The following is a 19,541-nucleotide window of genomic DNA, read 5'->3' as shown; positions in this document are numbered from 1 at the left end:
GTGTGGTAGAGGTCCAGCTTCATTCTTTTGCATGTGGATATCCAGTCTTCCCAGAACCATTTATTGAAAATACACCCATCAAATTGTCTTGAAACAGTTGTTGAAATCAATGTCCTTAACTGCATGGGCTCATTTCTGGACTTTCAGTTCTCTTCCATTGATCTTATGCCAACACCCCACTGTCTTGATTATTGTAGCTTCGTAGTAAGCTTTGAAATCAGCAAGTCTGAATGCTTCAACATCGTGACTTAAGGCAAATCACTTAACTTCTTGTTGCTCATTGCCTGTTTGCTCTTAGATCATTTCTCCACTCTTCCTCTGGTCTTCTCTGCATTGCAAGGGGCTGTCTCCTCCATCCCCACGTTTACTTGCCAACTGGCTTCGAGCTCAGTTCAGACTATAGGAGGCCCTGGTGGGATCTCAGAAGGCACAGGAAGGGAGAAGCCAGGGTTTCTCCCCTCTGCTCTCCTGCTGGAGAGCAGCATTTTCAGTACTGCCTGGGACTCCTCTGTGGTGTCCTCTCCTGTTGGATGGCCCTGGCTTCAGGGCTCTGGTAATACCACCATTTATGTCCCTCCAGCCCTAGGGGTGGCAGCAGTTTCCTGCTCTTGCTAACCTTCAGGTTGCCTCACTACTGTTCACTGTTGAGCTTCTCAGCTCACCAGTCCCCTGCAGTAAACTTCCTGTTTGAAATACCTCAAATGGTTTCTGTTTTTCTCAGAATCTGATGCACCTTATCTGAAAAACAGTAGAGCACAACAGTGCAACCTTACTCAGCTATTGTAAGGATTAAATAAATTAATTTAGATAGAGTACTATGTGTATAGCACATACATGTGTGCCTGGAACCTTGTAAATGCTGTATAAGGTCTATATAAGGTGTGCTATTATGGTTAGGGTCAGTGGTTGTGGGTTACAGTGAATTTGAGAAAGAAATTCACTCTCAGTAAGAGTGAGCTGGAAAGATAGGAGGCAATGGCTAGAACAAGATGCTTGAAATGTTGTTGATAAAGGACTGCTCTGGAAATTATAAGGCTGAAGGTGTGCTGTGTTGGGCGGGTGGGGGAGGGACTGAACTGGGTGGAAGAGAAGACAGCAGAGGCCAGGAGGCCAGGTACATGGCAGTGTGGGAGAGGAACTGGCCACCACCACAGAGGGCTCCAGAGGAGCTGGACATTGTCAGAGCAGGCAGGGGGTGCTCGGAGTAAGGGTGAAGGCACAGGGGACTTTGCTGACCACAGGCCAGGGGGACCAGAGTTTCAGAATGGAGAGTGCACAGAGTGGTTTGGGGATTGGAAGCCAGGGGATGTCCAGGAGCCCTGGACTTCCTGTGGTGACAGACGTAAACAGGGATAAAGGGTATGAAGGGATTGGTCCTCGTGATTTCCAGGCAGATGGGGTGGTGCGGTTGAATGTTGGGGTAGCGGGTTGGCGGGGGCTGCCTGGGTGCACCCGACTCCAGCTGACAGGTTAGAGGAGGGGTGGTGGCGTCTGGTGGATAGGGGTTCTCCTTGTCACGCCCAAGGGTGGCTCATTCTTCTCTGGAGACAACTATGTAGATCTTCAGAGGCTTTCCAACTTTAGAGCCCATTAAAACCACCAGAGGAGGAGGGCAGAAAGAGTTCAGTTTCACAGGTCACACCTGCTCTGGACATAGTGAGTACAAAAGTCTGGGCTGGGACCCTAGGTCTGCATTTTAGGAGGTGCTTCTAATGCACAGAATGATTGAGCAGTGCAGCTCTGTGCAGACTTCTTCATAAAATACATCAGGAAGTGGGACATGGGAAACCAGGGGTCTTACTCTGCAGTCACGTAGTCTCACAGTCCCATGGCACAGCCCAGGTCAAGACTCCATTCCTCCATGCTGCCCGGCGCAGCTGCCTTTAACTTGACACTGTGCTGTTTGTTCCCCTTAGTGTTTTATTTAGTGAAATAAAATAATTTATCTGGGTCCCAGTTTTCTCATCTATAAAATTATGACATTGTATTAGATTATTTCCATGATTCCATTTTACAGGGCTCTTTAGCTAATGTTATAGCAGGGTGGTACTTCCAGTGGAGCTAAATATATCCACTTCCAACCTCAATTGAGTAAAGTTTTTAAGGGAAAAATACAGAAAAGTTTGAAGATCCACAGAAGTAGAATAGTACAGTGAATGCATCTTAAGTCACCCATCTTCAACAACTGTTAGCATTTTGCCATACTGGAAGAAAAGAAACTTAAATCTTGCCTTTCCTGGGAAGCAGATGTGGCTCAAGTGCTAAGGCCTCCGCCTACAGTCTGGGAGGACCCAGGTTTGATCCCTGGGACCTCCTGGTGAAAAAGAAGAAGAGAAAGCATGCCTGCATGGTGAGCCAGTGCCCACGTGAGTGCCTGTGCAGTGAGCCAGTGCCTGCACAAGTAAGTAATGCAGCAAGATGATGACACACCAAAAAAAAAAAAAAAAAGAGGCAAAAGGGAGAGTCAAAGTGAAGCACAGCAGAGACCAGGAATGGAGGTGGTGCAACTGATAAGGAACCTCTCTTCACATCACAGGTCCCCAGGATCAAATCCCTCTGAATCCTAGAGGGAAAAGATGAGAAGACCAAAAAAAAAAGAAATAGATACAGAAGATCACACAGCGAATGGACACAGCAAAAACAGCGGGGTGGGGGTGGGGTGGGAGCAGGGAAAAATAAAAAATTTTAAAAAAAATTAAAATCTTGCATTTCCTAACTTATAAATTTGCTTTCTAAAAGTGTTTGCTTTCACCTCATTCTGTGGCTAAGCTTATTAATCCTTATATGACCAAAAATGGCCTTGTTATATAATAACATAGGTTGGCTTGTCCATTTACATGCAGTTTAAAAAGATAGCTCTTGGAAGCAGATATAGCTCAAGCAATTGGGCTCCTGTCTACCATATAGGAGGTCCCGGGTTTGATTCCCAGGGCCTCCTGGTGAAGGTGAGCTGGCCTGCATGGCAAGCTGCCCTGTGTGGAGAGCTGACACAAGATGATGTAATAAAAAAAAATACAGAGGAAAGACAGTGAGAGACACAGCAAGTACCAGGGAGCTGAGGTGGCTCAAGAGATTGAGCGCCTCTTTCACACATTGGAAGGTCCCAGGATCGCTTCCTGGTGCCTCCTAAAGAGAAGACAAGAAAAGAAGACAAGCAGACATAGAAGAATGAACAGTGAATGGACACAGAGAGCGGACAGTAAGTGTAAGTAGCAAGGGGAGGTATAAATAAATAAATCTTTTAAAAAATAAAAAGCTCTTCTGCTAGTAACACTCTGACAATAAATATGGTGACTATATTAAGGACTTTTTCAGTTTCAGGTGCTTTTTTCTTTTAAAACAGACTCCTGAGTTTGCCAAACAGTTTTTGTTTTTGTTTTTTTTTCAGCCTAAAAAGGCCCAGAGAGAAAAATAAAGGAAGAAGATTTATTTGTGAAAAAAATGTGGGAATCTTAATGGGTGAAAGAAATAGGTTGATGGAGTACTGCCTGTGGCCTGTCCTGAAAAGACAAAACCATGCCCTTGGGGAGTTGTCTCCTAGGACACCTGGTAAAATGCAGTGATAGGGCACCTACTGGGTTATTTTTAAGTGAAAGCAAAGAAGCTGGCAATGGAAAAGCCTCTCGGATTATTATGCCTTTGTTCCCAACAAGTCCTTCCAGTATGAGGCATTCCGTGCTTCTTGTTTTCTGGCATTAAAGTCAGTGCACTAAATGTTTTTTAAGTAGAAATGTTATAAACTTTCTCTGAAAAACAGCTTCAGAATAAAGGGCATTTCCTAGTTAGGTTTCACAGTTACTTTTTCAGTCCTAAAAATAACTCGGATTTCAGGGTGAGCCATCATCCCAGGTGAATTATAGTAAGGGAGATTGTCTAAACTGGGGTCGAAGGGCAAAGGCAGATGATTTATCTGAATTCATGAGGAAACCAAGATAGCAATTTATTAGAGTTTAAAATAATCTGAATTCAGCCATGAGACTACTTGAAATGAGTCAGGCTTTGATGTTTAATTCTTTGTGAATGACATACTTTTACTCTGGCATGAAACTTGTTTGCTCTTGTTCGTTTTAATGATTCTTTGCCAACGAGAAGCTGCAGGGATTTCTGGTATTCTTGTGACAGGTGGCAAGTAGTTAACATGGATTGGGAGCACATTTGTCCCTCAAGCGTCAGGTCTGCGGCTGCTGCTGATTGCTGTGTGAACCTAGGCATGTAAAAAGAAAACTTACCTGGGCCCCAATTTTGCCATCTGGAAATGAGGGGATTGGACTAGATTCCCCCATGATTCAGTTTTACTCAACAAGCATTTCTTAATTCCTTACCTACATATAATGTGTGAGAGGCGAAAAACTAAAGACCAAATCTTAAGTCTCTGAGAACTGCCATCCAGTAAGGGAGACAGCTGTATAAATAAATGATCAGGGCATGTTGTGATAAGAGTAACCAGGCAGCATGGACAAGGTCCAGAGGCAGCGCTGCTCAGGAGGTGATGAGCCCTGTGCAGGTGGAGCGGTCGGGGCTGCTGGTTTCTGAGCGGCTTCAGGAAGGAGACGGTGCCGAGCGGGACTTGGAGGGTTGCACAGGAGTTACCGAGGAATGCTTTCCATTCTCTGCCATCCTTGTTATCCTGTGCAGCACAGGTGTAGTAAGTCAGATCAATTTGAATGAGATGGCTTTTGTACTGTGTCAGGACACTGGGGAGAAATTTACTCTTGAGTTTTTGTCAATTCTGTGTCTTTGACAGCTTGAATCTTTGTCTCGGCCACTCTATACATTTTTGGTATTACCAAATTTACTTTTTTTTTTTTAGGAGGTACTGGGGGTTGAACATGGGACCATGTGCATGGGAAGCAGGCACTCAACCACTTGAGCTACATCCGCTCCCCCCAAACTTACTTTGACAAGCACTTCAGAGACTAAAATTGGCTTTTGTTGTGCTTCTCTTCCTGCACATTTCCCTGAGTCAGCTTACTGTGCAGTGATGGTTATAAGGTCCATTCCTTTTCCTCTGAAGACCCCCCATGAAGAAAATGACATGACACATTACAGGGAAAAGCAACACATGACTCAATTCCTTATGTGCTTGAAGTCACATCTGGCCCATCTCCTTTGTAGCCCTTGCCACAGTGGTAGTGAAATAAGTGTTTGCTTACTATTAGTTCTCTGAACTTCCATAGGCCATAAGCACCAGGGTGCTGGGGTCTGCTCATTTGCTGATACGGCCCTGGCCCCAAATCCTTATGGGTACTCAGTAAATACTTGTTGGCTGACTGAGAGAGGGAATGAAGCTTGAAGGGCCTAATGAAATGGGTGGAAGATAACTGAAGAAGTGCTCCAGAATTATATCCAGTTTCTGTCAACTACGTGCTTCATTGCCTTCAGACTTTTACGCAGATGTCCTTATCACCCAGTTGCTTCTTCTCCCTCCCCCTTTACTTTTATCCTTAGCAGTTACCAAAAAACATCTTGCATGCTTTAACACAGGTTATGTGTTTATCTTGTTTCCTGGTTGTCACCCCACTGATATGCCATCGACATGGGGACAGCAATCATTACGCCTGCTGCCCACTGCCTGGGACAGTCTTGGCACGTAGTAGGTGCTCAGGAAATCCCTATTGAATGAACACACACTATAGCAGATCTCTTGGGTAACCTTGAGTTAACCTTGGGTAACCAAATACCTTGAATTGGTGTGTTTTATTCTTAAGTTTTTGAAGTTGAAGCTGCATCCACAATTCCTGTTAGATTCTGTAATTTGAGCTCCCACAGCTCCTTTAAGCAAACTGGATTCCTGACCTTACAGCTACATTATCACCTCTTCTGTCCTACTGATATTGTTACACACAATATTTAAAGGTAATAATCTCAAATTCAGGATTCACAAACTGGCAGCTGTCCTTGGGTCAGATTATACGTTGTTTGGCCAACGCAGTGCTTTGATTTTTTGCAAATCTGAATAAAATGCTTTGAGGCAAGGCTTGAAGTGCTTTTAGACAGGCCACCCCTCTTGATAGTTTCCCCAAGGTTCTTTCTTTCGTTATCGCCCTTATAATGGTTTCATTGATTTGTGTTTAGACTTTCCTTTGGGCTGTGAGTTCCTTGAGGTCAGAAATAATGGCAGCCTGCTCAGCGCCTGGTCCAGACAGCGTGCAGACATCCACGTGGGATGGGTGAGGGGGTGACAGCCAGGACCCCGACGGTCCATGTCGTGTGAGGTGTGGAGGCGAAGGAATGGGTTTGGACTTTTTAACAGCTATGTTTGAACTTGACATGCCCTTAAAACTGTCAGCTCGGCTGCCTTTGCTCAGAACATTTCTGAAATCCTCTCTGGGAGTTGCCTTTTAAGGTGAGTTTAAGAGTCAGCAAGCACAGTTGTTCAGGCTTTACAGTTTACCAAGCGCTTTCCCATGTGTTTTCTCACTGATATGACCGTCTGTCCGCGTTTTGAAGTGAGGACGCCTAGTCAGTGTGCCTGTGTCACACAGCAAGTTCACAGCAGGAGTGGACTCAAACCCAGGACCTGAGGGGACTTCAGTGCTTTTTTCTGTCCCACCACCATCAGGAGTACACTCTATAGTTTCTGTTTGGGCAGCCAGGGCCTTTTTTGCATTTTCTAGGAAAGAGAATGAATAGACTCATTGGGTCTTTGTGGGATCACTCCAACATCTTCCAGTGACACTGAAATTCACTTTTAAAAGCATATTAAAAACCAAAATTAGTTTTTGTGTGAAAGTGTCCAGGTAACCATAGCAAGTGCTGTGTTTAAAAACATGATGGGGGAAGCGGATTTGGCTCAATGAATAGAGCATCCACCTACCATATGGGAGGTCCAGGGTTCAAACTCAGGGCCTCCTGGCCTGTGTAGTGAGCTGGCCTATGAGCAGTGCTGATGTGCCCAAGGAGTGCCAGGCCACGCAGGGGTGTCCCCCGCGTGGGATAGCCCCACGTGCAAGGAGTCAACCCCATAAGGAGAGCCACCCCGTGCAAAAAAGGTGCAGCCTGCCCAGGAGTGGCGCCGCACACATGGAGAGCTGACGCAGCAAGATGACGCAACAAAAGGAGACACAGGTTCCCGGTGCTGCTGACAAGAATGCAGGCAGATACAGAGGAACATACAGTGAATGGACACAGAGAGCAGACAATGGGTAGGGGGGAGGAGGGGAGAGAAATAAATAAAAAATAAATCTTTCAAAAAAACCGATGATGGGGGAGCAGATGGTTGAACGCCTGCTTCCCATGTACAGGGTCCTGGGATCAATCCCTAGTATCTCCCAAAAACAAAACAAACAACAAACAAGCAAACAAAAAAACCCAACTCGGGGGAGCTGGTGTAGCTCAGTGGTTGAGCACCAGCTTCCCATGTATGAGGTCCTGGCTTCAGTCCCGGCCCCAGTACCTAAAAAAACTCCCAAAAAACCTTGTGATGAAGAAGCAGGACCATAATGCACAGCAGACTCCAGTGCCGTGCTTTGGCACCTCTCTTCCCACCCTTACTGGCTGGGCTGCCGTGAAGCAAGCTCAGCGTCTTACTGGGGAGCCGAGCTCACTTCAGAGTCACTGCTCTTCCCAGGACTGGGCACTCACGAGCCCGATCAGAAGCATTCTCTGGCCTTTCCTTTGGGTTTGGTTTTTTGGTTTTGCCAGTGCCAGCCTGCACTCCATAAACTGGGGGCCATAGGGCCGGCGTCCCCAGATGTACTGCAGGCACCCATCCGTGGCTTGTTCCGGCTTTCCCAGGAGGGCCTGCTGACTTGCAGGCATTCCTCTGGCCTTTAGCAGAAGTCACTCTGCCCCAGGTCAAAGGACCAGAGAGGACGCTGGCACCAGGACCCGCCGCTGGCAAGCAGCTGCCGTCCGAGGTAGGATATTGTTCTTTCTTTCCAGTCGAAGACAACCTTAGCTGCCGCTTCTCAGACACTTGAGACCAAAAAAGAGCAGCTTTATGCTGCTTTTACTTTCTGAAAATAGATTTCCCACCACTGATGTGTCACCTTACACAGACCGGCTGATTAGAACTGGCCCTCTGTTAGGAAAAAGGGGGTAGGTTGGTGGGAATGGGATCCCCACTGCTTTTGGTGATACACTAAGCCACTCCTTGCCGCATGGTTTCCGCATCCTACTTTCCAGTTGGAACCCCTCTCTGCCCTTTAACCTGTTTTTCTTGTGTGCAACATGGCAAATTATTTCATGGCTAATCCTTCTTACAAACTGGAAATCATTATTGTTTTTCTAACTTGGTTAACTTCGGAGGGATTTCAGATCCTTAGATGTGGCTGTTTAAGGGTTTCTGTTTTTTATTGGAGGTTTAGTTTATTTTATTTTTCATTACTTGAAAGAAGGAAGGTATCTTAAGAATAGGGTCCATCTGTGAAAGTGTAATGTAGAATTTTGGCTGGAGGAGGAGGAATGGAAGAGCTGGCAGAAAGGGTGACATGTATGCTCAAATTGATCTCCTGCTCATCATCTCATTTCTAATTTGAGGTTCCGAAAGGCCTTTAAAAGAACCTCTCGGTGGAAAATAAGAGAGCAGCCAAATGCCAAAGTTCACGACAGTCCATGAATTCTCTGGCTGTCTTGGCCCTTGAAGGGACGTGTCTTCCTTCACAGTCTTCTAACTCAGATACAGAACTCAGTAGCCTGCAGAGTGTGAGGAAGCAAGCAGAAGGCCTTACCGTGGGAGCCGCGAGCACTTGAGCTTCCTCCCGACCCGTAGCCTTCTCTTTAGTGTAAGGTGGTGCTTTCCCTCCCTTTTCTGCCCACCGAGGGTGTAGAGGTAGCTGCGCACACACGTTTCGTAGCTCACAGATGGCGTGCGGTTCTCTCGGGGGCTCTTGGTCTTTCTCTCCGTGCCTGTCTTGCTTTCCACCCTGGCTCCCAGAGATGCTGGGGCAGACGCTGGTGCTTCTTTCCTACAGCCTCATCTCCAAATGCTGGAAATCATGAGCAAGATATTTTTTCCCTGTTCCCCCCTTTTTTTCTTTTTCCCCGTTTTCTTTTTATACCATCAATCTTGCCTTCCCAGTCCATGATCTGGCTATAGCTGAAACGAGTGGTTAATAAGCTTTTAGGTGCAAATTATGTGATTAATAAACATAGTAAACTCCTTTCTACTCACCATTTCAAAGAAAACAGGCCTCCTTTGACTTTGCTTTATATGGGAGGTTTATTTCCTTATCTGGAGATTTGGTCAGCCAGGGCACAATTTTCTTCTACTTTGGTGACATCCCTTTGGGAGAAGGCACCCAGACCCCAAAACAAGGCAGGGGTGTGAGTGTGAATTATTTTAGTTTTGAATTTGCTTGGCCACCCTGACCGTGGAGGCTCAAACAGGGAGTTGGGACTCCTGTTTCTGAGCGTGTGGGGGGTCCCAGTGACCCCAGGTCCCATCAGTACCTCGTGCACGTGCAGAGTGGAGTAAAAGCTGGGAGGGCTCTTTTAAGGGTTTGGAAAACTCCCAGAAAGGCAGAAAGGCTCGGGATTGCCTATAGGAAAGCAAGCCCCTGTGTCCACGGGTCAGGAGTTGCCCTGGAATAGAATCCAGTTCTCTCCACCACACAGCTCGGGGCAGCCGGCAAACGCGTCCATCCCCAGCAGCAGTCTCTCCCGCCTTCGCTGGGGAGTGGTAACCGATCCTCCTTTCACCTTGCTTTCCGATTCTGGAACGACTTGCTGACTGAAAGTAGGCTGTGCCCTCTCCCTGCAGAAAGCCAGCCTGAGGGCGAGGATGGAGCCCCCCTGCCTGGTGCCGTGTTTGCCGCGGGCCAAACGGTCTCCAGGGCCAGGACACCCAGGCTGGCAGGAGCTGTTGTGTCAGGTGCCCAAGGAATCCCAGACGTGTACGCGACGGTGTGTAGTAGTTTCTTTCTTTTCTCCATATCCTAGCTTGGTGCTTGGGTTTAACCAGGTTGCATGAAAATGCAGTTTGTTGGGAGCTTTAAATCCTCTTAGCGGGGAGCCAGGCTGGTGGTTTATTTTTATCCTGCTCCTCCCTGGGTGTGAAAAAAGGGTGGGCCAGGCGTCTCAGCCCTTGTCTGTCCTCTCTGCTTGCCTCGCTGGCCTCAGCTGCCACAACGGCAGCCACGTTTTCTCATACAAAATGTGGAACACAGGATCCTGACTTCTTCCAACGTCATTTCCTTTTTCTCTGTTTGTTAACGTAATTAAACTAAGGGGAGTGGGTTATGAGGACATAGAAATTAAATTACATTGAGCTGTATATTTAATGAGTTTCCTTTATTTGGAAAGAACAAATTTATATAAATCAGGGACGCTTTGCGACAACTGTGGAAGTCTGGTTGCTGGGAACCCAACAGGCGTGGAGCTGTGAGTTGGTGACGGTTGTGGGACATGATGATGACAGGTGTTCATTGCCCTCCTCACAAGCACACGAGGCAGGCGCTGTCATCCCCCGCTTCAGAGACTCCTGCTCTGCAGCCGCCTTGCCGTGCCGTGAGCCATCTTCAGGTGCTCTCTGAAGCCTCCGGATTTGGGGGTGTCTGGCTGCTTACCTGGTACTGGGTCCCCATGGCCTTTCATGTGGTCTGGCCCAGCTCCAGCCAGCAGTTGTGCAAAGGGGCCAACTCAGCAGGGCTCCGGCCTCCATCCTGCAGACCCTCTGGGGACCAAGTTTTCGGCCCGGATAGAGCAGTAGGTTTCAGACCCTGAGACCAGGAGAGCACTGTCCTGAAGCCCCCTACCTGGAACCCCACCCCAGGACCTACCTCGTACAATAAGGACCTGCAAGCCTGTGATTAAAGTGAGAAATAAAGCTCTTTTTTTTTTTACACAAGTTTAAGACATGAAAGTTCTAAGGCCTATTTGCCCTGTCATTTGCTGTAATTTCTTGGTAAAACTACATGGACAAACTGGCAATCATTCTTCATGCCTGCCCCAACAGGAAACACTGCCACGTCTGCAGCCCCTGCAGAGCTGAGTGGCAGATGTGTGGACCTTTCCTGAGCATTTCCCAGGTGTCAGACGGATGTGCTTGCGCCTCCCTTGGGAACGTGGGCGGCTGTGGACGAGAGCACCTGGCCTGAGGTTCCCCAGGAGGCAGAGCTTGGGCAGCAGTATCTGGGTGAAGAGCTCAGCGCTTCAGAAACCATTTTGCTTCCCAGTTCCTCCAAGTCTAGGCTTGGCGTGCATAGGGGAGAAGAAAACATACCCACGGAGCAGACAGCAGCCAAGGGTTTTTCAGAAGTAGGTTAAGTGGTGGTTGAAGGAACACAATCAGTTTTGTAGATGTTTGCTCAAGAATGTTGTTACTCTTTTGTGGTGATCAAGAATCTAGGAGTATTCAGATGGGCCGATGAAAAATTAGAGACTAAATTCTCTAAGCGCTCCTATTAGGAGCAGAACCCTTTTGCAGTGGGCAGTTTAACTTAGCATCCTGGATGTCAACTCCAGGATCAAAGCCGCTCAGCAGGTGGGTCCATGTTGGTGATTCTCAGGATCCCCAGCTTTACGACATTCGCAGAGTTCAGATGAGGAACTTGGGAAAGGAAGCAGAAGTTTTTTGTTTTTTAAAAAATTTTCTTGAAGTATATCATTCATACATGAACACACAGTACAGTAAAAGTTGTGGACTTAAAAAATAAACATGCATAACATACAGGGGTCCCATACATCACCCCCCTACCAACACCTTACATTATTGTGAAACATTTATTGTAAACTATGCAATAGCATCGTCAAAATATTACTACTAACTATAGTCCATATCTTATATTTGGTGTATTTTTCCCCCAATCAACCCTTTTTTTTTTCTTCAAGATTTATTATTTATCCCCTGCCTCCCCACCTCATTATTTGCACTTGTTGTCTGCTCTCTGGTCTGTTCGTTGTCTGCTTGTCTTCTTTTTAGGAGGCACTGGGACCTCCCATGTGGGTGGGAGGCGCCCAATCGCTTGAGCCACATCCACTCCCACTTGTTGTGTCTTCCATTATGTTTCCTTGTTGCGTCTCTTCATTGTGTCATATTGTTGCATCATCTTGCTGCACCAGCCTGTCGTGTCAGGTCTCTGTCTTGTTCATCTTCTTTAGGAGGCACTGGAAACTGAACCCAGGACCTCCCACATGGTAGGTGGGTGCCCAAATGAGCCACATCCACTTCCCAACCCTATTTTTTTTTAAGTGTATTTTTATCACAGAAGTTGTGAACAATGACGCACATGTGTAGAATTCCCATACAGCACCCTTGCAAACACCTCACCATGATGGAATATTTGTTATAGATTACGAGGTAATATCAGACTATTACCTCAACCACGGTCCATTGGGCACACTTTTCCATACCCCCCATTATCAGCACACTATGTCTTTGGCATAGATGTATGAATACGACAGTATTGCTGTTAACCACAGCCCATAGGTCACCCCAGTTGTATCACACCATCTGTGTCACACCAGTTTTTCTCTTGGGAAGCACAAGTATCTTTTTTATGTATGTAGGGTTGAGGAGATGGGACATTCAGCGGGATGGGCGCGGGTTTTACATACTTAATCCAGGCTGGTTTGTAGCACTCGGCTCTTGATTCCCAGCCTCTTCCTTCCTGAAAAAAATTACTGTGCGCACAGCACACAGTGCCGGAGGTAGCTGCGGGCGGCCCTAGCCGGCTCTGGCAGGCCCGCTCATCAGGTGGTTCCTGGGGCCTTTCTCCAGCTACGGGATGTGGCGCGGGTCCTCACCCGCCTGACCTTGACTGCATCTCTCACCTTCACCCGTTGCTTTGGGCATAGGGGCACAAGTGGGTGACGAGGCATGGGAGAAGCACGAGGAAATAAGGAAGTTAAGTGTAGTTGTGGAAAAAGTGGATGCATTTCCTAAGAAGTGACTGCACTCCTGCACAAACACTCGTGTAGCCTCTGACTCCGCCTGGCTCGGGCGATGCCAGTCAAGACCGTGCCGCAGTGCTGGCGGGAGCCACACCAGCAGCCTGAGCCGCCGTCGCTCCCCTTGGGGCATCCCGGAGGCCCCTTCAGGAGTAGGCGCAGGCGATGCCCACGCAACACAGCCGGCCCGCCCAGTGCCTGCTGGGGGCAGCACAGGAGCTGGAGGAGTTGCTGTGGTTCGGTGCTTCTTCCTTTTTCTAGTTTCACAAGTGTTCGGGGATGGCAGATGACAGTAGGCGATACTACTAAAGTGACCCCAAACAGGCTTCTGAAGGGGAGTCAGGTGAGTGCTGGTACCACTCACCTGGTAACTGCGTGCTGAGTGAATGTTCTGGAACCATGGCCCATCTGGGAGGTGGATTGTGAAATCTGGCTCTGCTGCCTGATAATGTCAGGACAGAGAGTGGGAAACAGCTGCGTGCGCCGGCGCTGGGCCTCGAGCGCGGGGTGCGGCTGCGGGCCGCAGAAGAGAGCCGCGGGGCCTTCCTGGGCTGGGAGCAGGACCGAGGTCCCCTGCTCCTCCCGTTTGGTCACTGGCTTCTGTGCTGCTCGTCTTCCAGGCGGAGCCCTCTGCAGGTGAGAGCCATGGACCTGGTCACCTCCACGGCCATCCTGCCCCTGCTCTTCGGCTGCGTGGGGATCTTCAGCCTCTTCAAGCTGCTGCAGTGGCTGCGCGTGAAGGCCTACCTGCGGGACGCCGTGGTGGTGATCACTGGCGCCACCTCAGGCCTGGGGAAAGGTGGGTCCCGTGGCGGCTGCCCTGAGAGCTGGGCAGCGGTGGGGAGGCGGGGTGGGGTGCGGGGCGGCTCGGCTGCCCGTGGACCACCAGCCCAGATGCCGGCGTGGTGGCAGGGGACGCACGTGAGGCAGGCTGGGTGCGTGGGAAGAGGAGCTGCGTCCCTGGGCCCGGCGCGGCTGGGAGAGAGCAGCAGCTTACCTGCAGCACGCCGGGCCCGAGTGCGGCGGCAGCCTCGTGCAGCCCCAGGCAACGGGTGAAATAGGGAGGCTTATGGGAAATCCCCCAACTTACAAAAATGGGCAAAAATGAAAAAAAAGTTAACTCTGTGAGAACCAAACATGCCAAGCAGCAGCCTGGTCTGTGGCCTTGGTGCGCCCCTCGCTCCACGCCTCCCGCTCCCGAGACCACGCCTGCCACTGAGCCTGGGCCTGGCCTTGGCAGGCCGGGGAGAGAATAAGCAAGGCCTCGGCCATTCCTGGACCGGGTTTTCCACGTTAGCTCCATTCGGTTCAGCCAACGAACGTGTTGTATGTCTGAGCCCCAGGTATTGCCTGCTGGGACGCGGCGGCCTCCGTATGAACAGGTTGGTGGAGCCTCTGCATCCTCCCTCCATACCCGTACGGTGGCTCTGGCAGAGTGCACGAAGGGCGCAGGCAGACAGGCCACATGGAACCGCCTGCCCTCTCCTCACCGCCCACCTGGCTCACATGCCCTGCAGCAGCACGTCACCGCACTCGGCTTAGCGCCACAGAAGGCTGCGAGGGCTGTGGGTGTGGCAGGCCCTCAGTGCTGTGTCTCTGGGTGATGATAGCACAGCAGCGCCTACAGAGCATCCCCATGTGCTAGACTGGGCCAGGCACCAGGAGAACGTGAATGACAGGCTCCTTCCCTTAGGGAGTTCCTGGTCTCGTGGAGAGAGGCAGGAACTTCTCAGTGTGTCACCATGCCAGTGACAGAGACTCCCAGCTAGGCCTGGGGGGAGCACATCCACATGTGCAGGAGCTTGTTTTACGTGCAGTGTCTCATTGAGTTCCACAGCTGAGAGGCAAAGAAGGTGGGTACGTGCCTTGGACTGTCAGCCACAAGGAGCAAAGCCAAGATCAAACTCCAGTGTACACAGTCTCCCGGTGTGCTTGGGCCAGGAGGGAGGGCAGCGCAGTCGTGCAGGAGCCCCAAGGTGCAGTCCAGGCCTGGCCTGTGGGCTGGGCGGCTTGCAGTCGTGGCAGAGCTGGGAGGTGGCTGGTGGCATGGGCTGTCTGCCATGTCGCAAATGCACGCCCAGGTCGCCGGGGGTGACCCACGTCTGTCTCTGGATACACAGGCCAGCTTCGGGACAGCTGCCTCCAGCCCTGTGCCATCACTAGCCTCTGACCTTAGCCAGCTGCTATATATAGGGTCGGCAGCAGCTGCTTCTCTTGATCCCAGAGAGAAGCATTTCTTAAAAGTCCTTGAAGAGTGTTTGAGGGTTAGCTGAGGGAGGAGGGCAAGTTGCGGGTGATTCCATACTGCCTCTTCCAGACACCAAAACTGAAGAGTCCAGAAAAAGCCATTGAAACAAACAAACCCACTGTGTGTCTAGTCTGCTGGGCCAGGCACTTCCTCTCTTCCAAACCACTCTGCTGCGTTCTGCCCCACTAAGCGTTTTAGGGGCAGGACTCCATACCTTTCTTTTCCATTCACCCACATAAACTGGGAGCAAGTGCAAACACTGCACCGTTGGCAACTGTCTTGGGCATGCCAGGGTTCATTGGCTTTTCCGAGGAGGGGTTCCATACTGCCCCCCAAGCCACGCTTACCGTGTCATCTGCCCTGGAGATTTGGGGCGAGGCAACGAGTTTTCAGACAGCTCTTTGCAGGTGGGTTTAGGCTTGTAAAACAGTAGGACCATGGCGAAAGGAACAGAATGTTCTTGGTACCCACTTCAGCCTGCCTGAAGCCCGTGGCTGTGAGCAGCTGTCATGATTTACAGCCCAGGAGACTGGCAGCGCTGGAGATTGCTTGGCAGCCTAGATTAATGGTACCTTGGGCCACTTCTCCTTTTCCTTTGACCTGCCTGCCTCCCTATATCAGCCTTTTCAACAAATGAAGATGGAATTCCTTCCAATCTCGTTTTCATTTCCGTTACTCCCTACACAAACTTTTAATTTCCTGTCTTTGTGCCATTGCTAGGAAGCAGAGCTTAAGCAGAATTTAGGCAATCTTTGTTCCCCAGAAGCTCTCTGTACACCTGCACACCTCCCTGTCTGTGAGTCCGTGTGTCTCCACCACTTGTTGGGGGCACCTCACAAATGTCCACTGTGTTGGTCAGGACAGGATGAGATGGGGTGAGAAAACCCAGAGGGCCCGAGGTTGCTGATGTCCCCCGCAACCGCTCCGGCCTCAGGAAGCTGGCGCCTGGCCGTGGGCACACGCCGTCCCTCCCCGTCCCTGTGAGGCCTCCTGTGACCTGAGCAGACGCAGGGCACCCAGGGACAGGCCGCAGCAGTGGCCAGCATTTACTCTCGGGTTGTGACCACTGTCCAGACGTGCCAGCGAACAGACCAGGCAGCTGCCCTTCAGAGAAGACGGCACAGCACACCTGAGGGGTCCTGGTGGTGTAAAGCCAGGCTGCGGGCCTGGGAGGTGCCGATGTGGGGACAGCAAGCGGAAGCTAGAGGAGCAGCCGAAGGGCTTGCTGCGCAGTGAGACGAGAGGGCTTCACGCCCAGAGGCCGTCCAGACCGCACACAACTGTCGCTCTGAGGAAAGCAAGAGCCTCAGTCCTGAAGATCCTGGAATTTCTCCTCCCTGCTGTTTTGGACCCTTCCAGTTTTAAGAAATTCAGGTGCCATGTGCAGAAGGGCTGTTCAGATCTTGTTTCCTCCCTGCTGAGAAAGTGAGAGCCCTGAACCCCCCATCTCTCACTGCCGGTTTCCCCCCGAGAAGGAACGGCCTGTGCAGGGCAGGCCCACTGCTCCCGAGAGCCAGGGCAGCTGAGACGCCACCTGGCCACCTCGGCCTCGAACGGTCTGGGCCAGGCTACCTGTGGGGCTCGCTGACGGCTGGACCGCACAGCCCCCCGACACCTGGCTTCCCCTCAGTGCTGCTCCTTAGCGCGGGAGGTACGGGAGCCTGGAGGACAGGCACAGCCTCCTCAAGCCCAGCCGCTTCCACGCCCACCAGCCAGTCTTCAGGACATTTTAAAAGGCACCTGGGATTATGAAAGTCACCATGCTTGTGTAGTGCTTGACAGCCTGTAACTCGGTCTCCCAGTTACCCCGAGTGGCAGAACTACTGTTATCTGCATGTACAGAAGAGGAACGTGAGGCACAAACAGGCCAAATCACCAGTAAGGGCCAGAAGTGGGAGCTGCTCTCAGGCAGTCTGGCTCAAGGCTGCATTTCCTAAGCTGTACTGGTGTACCAGGGCACGAGAATTTACTTGGGACATGTCTGGGGAGAGGGCAAGTAAGAAGCAAGAGGATGTTATCCTCTCCTTTTTCTCTTGTTAGCCGTGTGCAGCTAGGCTCCGCCTCCCTGCCTCGTGTAGGGTTGTCTGCCCTTCCCACCTCCTCACAGACCCCTTCCCCTCAGCTAAAGGGCGGGCAGGGGTCCACTGCGGCGATCACAGGCCTTCTCGAGGATTTTGACCCCAGAGCGAGGAGGAGATAAGAAAAAAGCCCCTCTTCTGCCTGGCAAAGGAATTGTCTGAATGTGAACCCAGCACTGTTGGCAGCCACGTTCCCATCTCATGGAGAAGCCAGATTAGGAGAATGGAGCAGAGGAAAGGGCCACCCGCCTTTTGAGAGACAGCCACTGCCTGCTACCAAGGCCCTCAGGCTTCTGACACTCCTGTCCTCCAAGCCTTGGCCATTCAGCTCCTTGTTTGTATAGATATGTATATGTTAGTTTATCAAGTGAAATTCACATCATGTAAAAATAACTATTTTAAAGTGAACAGTTCAGCGACATACTATATTCACAAGATTGTACAACAACCCTGTCTATCTAGTTCTAAAACAGTTCCATCACTCCAAAATAAACCCCATACTCATTGAGCAGTTTCTCCCCATTCCTCTCTTCCCCAGCTCCCAATCACCCCCAATTTGCATTCTGTTTTTATGGATTTACCTGTTCTGGACTTTCATGGGAGTGGACGCATACAAATTTGCGCCTTTTTGTGTCAGGTCTCTTTCACTTAATGTGTTCAAGGTTCACCCATGTAGTTTCAGTACCTCAGCCTTTCTATTGCTGAGTAATACTCTGTTATCTAGAGGCCACACTTCGTTTATCCACTCATCCACTGAAGGACACTTGGGCTCTTTCCACCTTCTGGCTTTTGTGACTAGTGCTGGTTTGGACGTGATGGTACATGTCTTTGAGTCCCTGTTTTCATTTCTTTTGTGTATGTATAAGTGAAACTGCTGGATTACGTGGTACTTTTATGTTTAGCTTTTTTTTTTTTTTTTTTTTTTAAGATTTATTTATTTATTTAATTCCCCCCCTCCCCTGGTTGTCTGTTCTTGGTGTCTTTTTGCTGCGTCTTGTTTCTTTGTCCGCTTCTGTTGTCGTCAGCGGCACGGGAAGTGTGGGCGGCGCCATTCCTGGGCAGGCTGCACTTTCTTTTCACGCTGGGCGGCTTTCCTCACGGGCGCACTCCTTGCGCGTGGGGCTCCCCCACGTGGGGGACACCCCTGCATGGCAGGGCACTCCTTGCGCGCATCAGCACTGCGCATGGCCAGCTCCACACGGGTCAAGGAGGCCCGGGGCTTGAACCGCGGACCTCCCATGTGGTAGACGGACGCCCTAACCACTTTTTTTTTTAAGAGAAGTTGTGGGCTTATAGAAAAATTATGCAGACAATACCAAGTTTCCATATACTCCTTCGCATAACAATGCACTTTTCCCTATTAACACTTTGCCTTAGTGTGGTACCTTTGTTACAGCTGATCAAAGAATATTGTTATAATTGTACTGTTAACCTATAGTCCATACTATACATTAGGGTTCAGTGTGTTGTAGTTCTATGTTGTTTTAAAATTTTTATTCTAGTGACATATATACAGCCTAGAATATCCCTTTTTAGTCATATTCAAGCATATATATTTCAATGGTGTTAAATATATTAACAGTGTTGTGCTACCCTCACCACCATCCATTACCAAAAATTTGCCATCAACCCAAACAGATGGCAGTTAAGCATTAATTCTCTACTCCCTACCCCCATTTGGGCCCCTAGGAACCTGTATTCTAGTTTCTGACTTTATGAATTTGCTTATTCCAGGTATTTCATATTGTGAGATCATAAAATAGTTGTCCTGTTGTGTCTGGTTTATTTCATTCAACATGATGTCTTTATGGTAAGTCCATGTTGTTGCATATATCAGAACCTCATTCCTTTTTTACAGCTGAATAATACTGCATTGTGTGTATACTTTATTCATTCATCTATGATAGACTCTTGGGTTGCTTCTGTCTTTTGGCAGTTGTGAATAATGCTGCTTTGAACTTCGGTGTGCAAATATCTGTTCAAGTCCCTGCTTTCAACTCTTAGGGGTGTATGCCCAGAAGTATGATTGCTGGGTGCTTCAGTGAGCTAGGCTACCAAAATGCAATACCAGAAATGGTTTGGGGGATTTATTAACTTACAAGCTCACATTTCTGAGGCCATGAAAATGTCCAAATCAAGGCACCATCGGATGATGCTTTCTCCAGTAAGACCAGCTGCTGGCTATCGGGACTCCTCTCACATGGCAGGGCACGTGGCAGGGTCTGCTGGCCCTCTTCCAGGCTTCATTGCTCGCACCGTTTGGCTCAGTGGCTTTCTCCTTCTCTCTCCATATAGTCATTCTGTTTATGAAGGGCTCCAGTAAGAGGATTGAGAACTTCTCCAGGTCATGCCTAAGAGGAAGTAACCTATTTAAAAGTTCACAC

The 19,541-nt window shown here is 49.5% G+C and overlaps 1 protein-coding gene across 4 annotated transcripts in view; it reads left to right on the top strand.

Moving 5' to 3' along the window:
* Positions 1 to 19,541, top strand: part of DHRS7B (dehydrogenase/reductase 7B) — a 65,952-nt gene that overhangs the window by 26,313 nt on the left and 20,098 nt on the right. The window contains exons 1-2 of one of the 4 annotated variants that reach the window (XM_058283328.2): positions 7,837 to 7,859; positions 13,452 to 13,630. In XM_058283328.2, the coding sequence (XP_058139311.1) occupies positions 13,477 to 13,630 (154 nt within the window). In that variant the 5' untranslated portion in view covers positions 7,837 to 7,859; positions 13,452 to 13,476. Of the gene's footprint in view, positions 1 to 7,836; positions 7,860 to 9,707; positions 9,847 to 13,451; positions 13,631 to 19,541 lie in introns of those variants that run through there. The other 3 variants (XM_023584972.3, XM_004449693.5, XM_004449694.5) reach the window with 3 other exon arrangements.

Source organism: Dasypus novemcinctus, chromosome 21 (assembly GCF_030445035.2).
Source record: "Dasypus novemcinctus isolate mDasNov1 chromosome 21, mDasNov1.1.hap2, whole genome shotgun sequence".
In the NCBI taxonomy this organism is placed as follows: domain Eukaryota; kingdom Metazoa; phylum Chordata; class Mammalia; order Cingulata; family Dasypodidae; genus Dasypus; species Dasypus novemcinctus.
The sequence above is the reverse complement of the archived record's forward strand: the minus strand, read 5'-3'. Positions and strand labels throughout refer to the sequence as shown.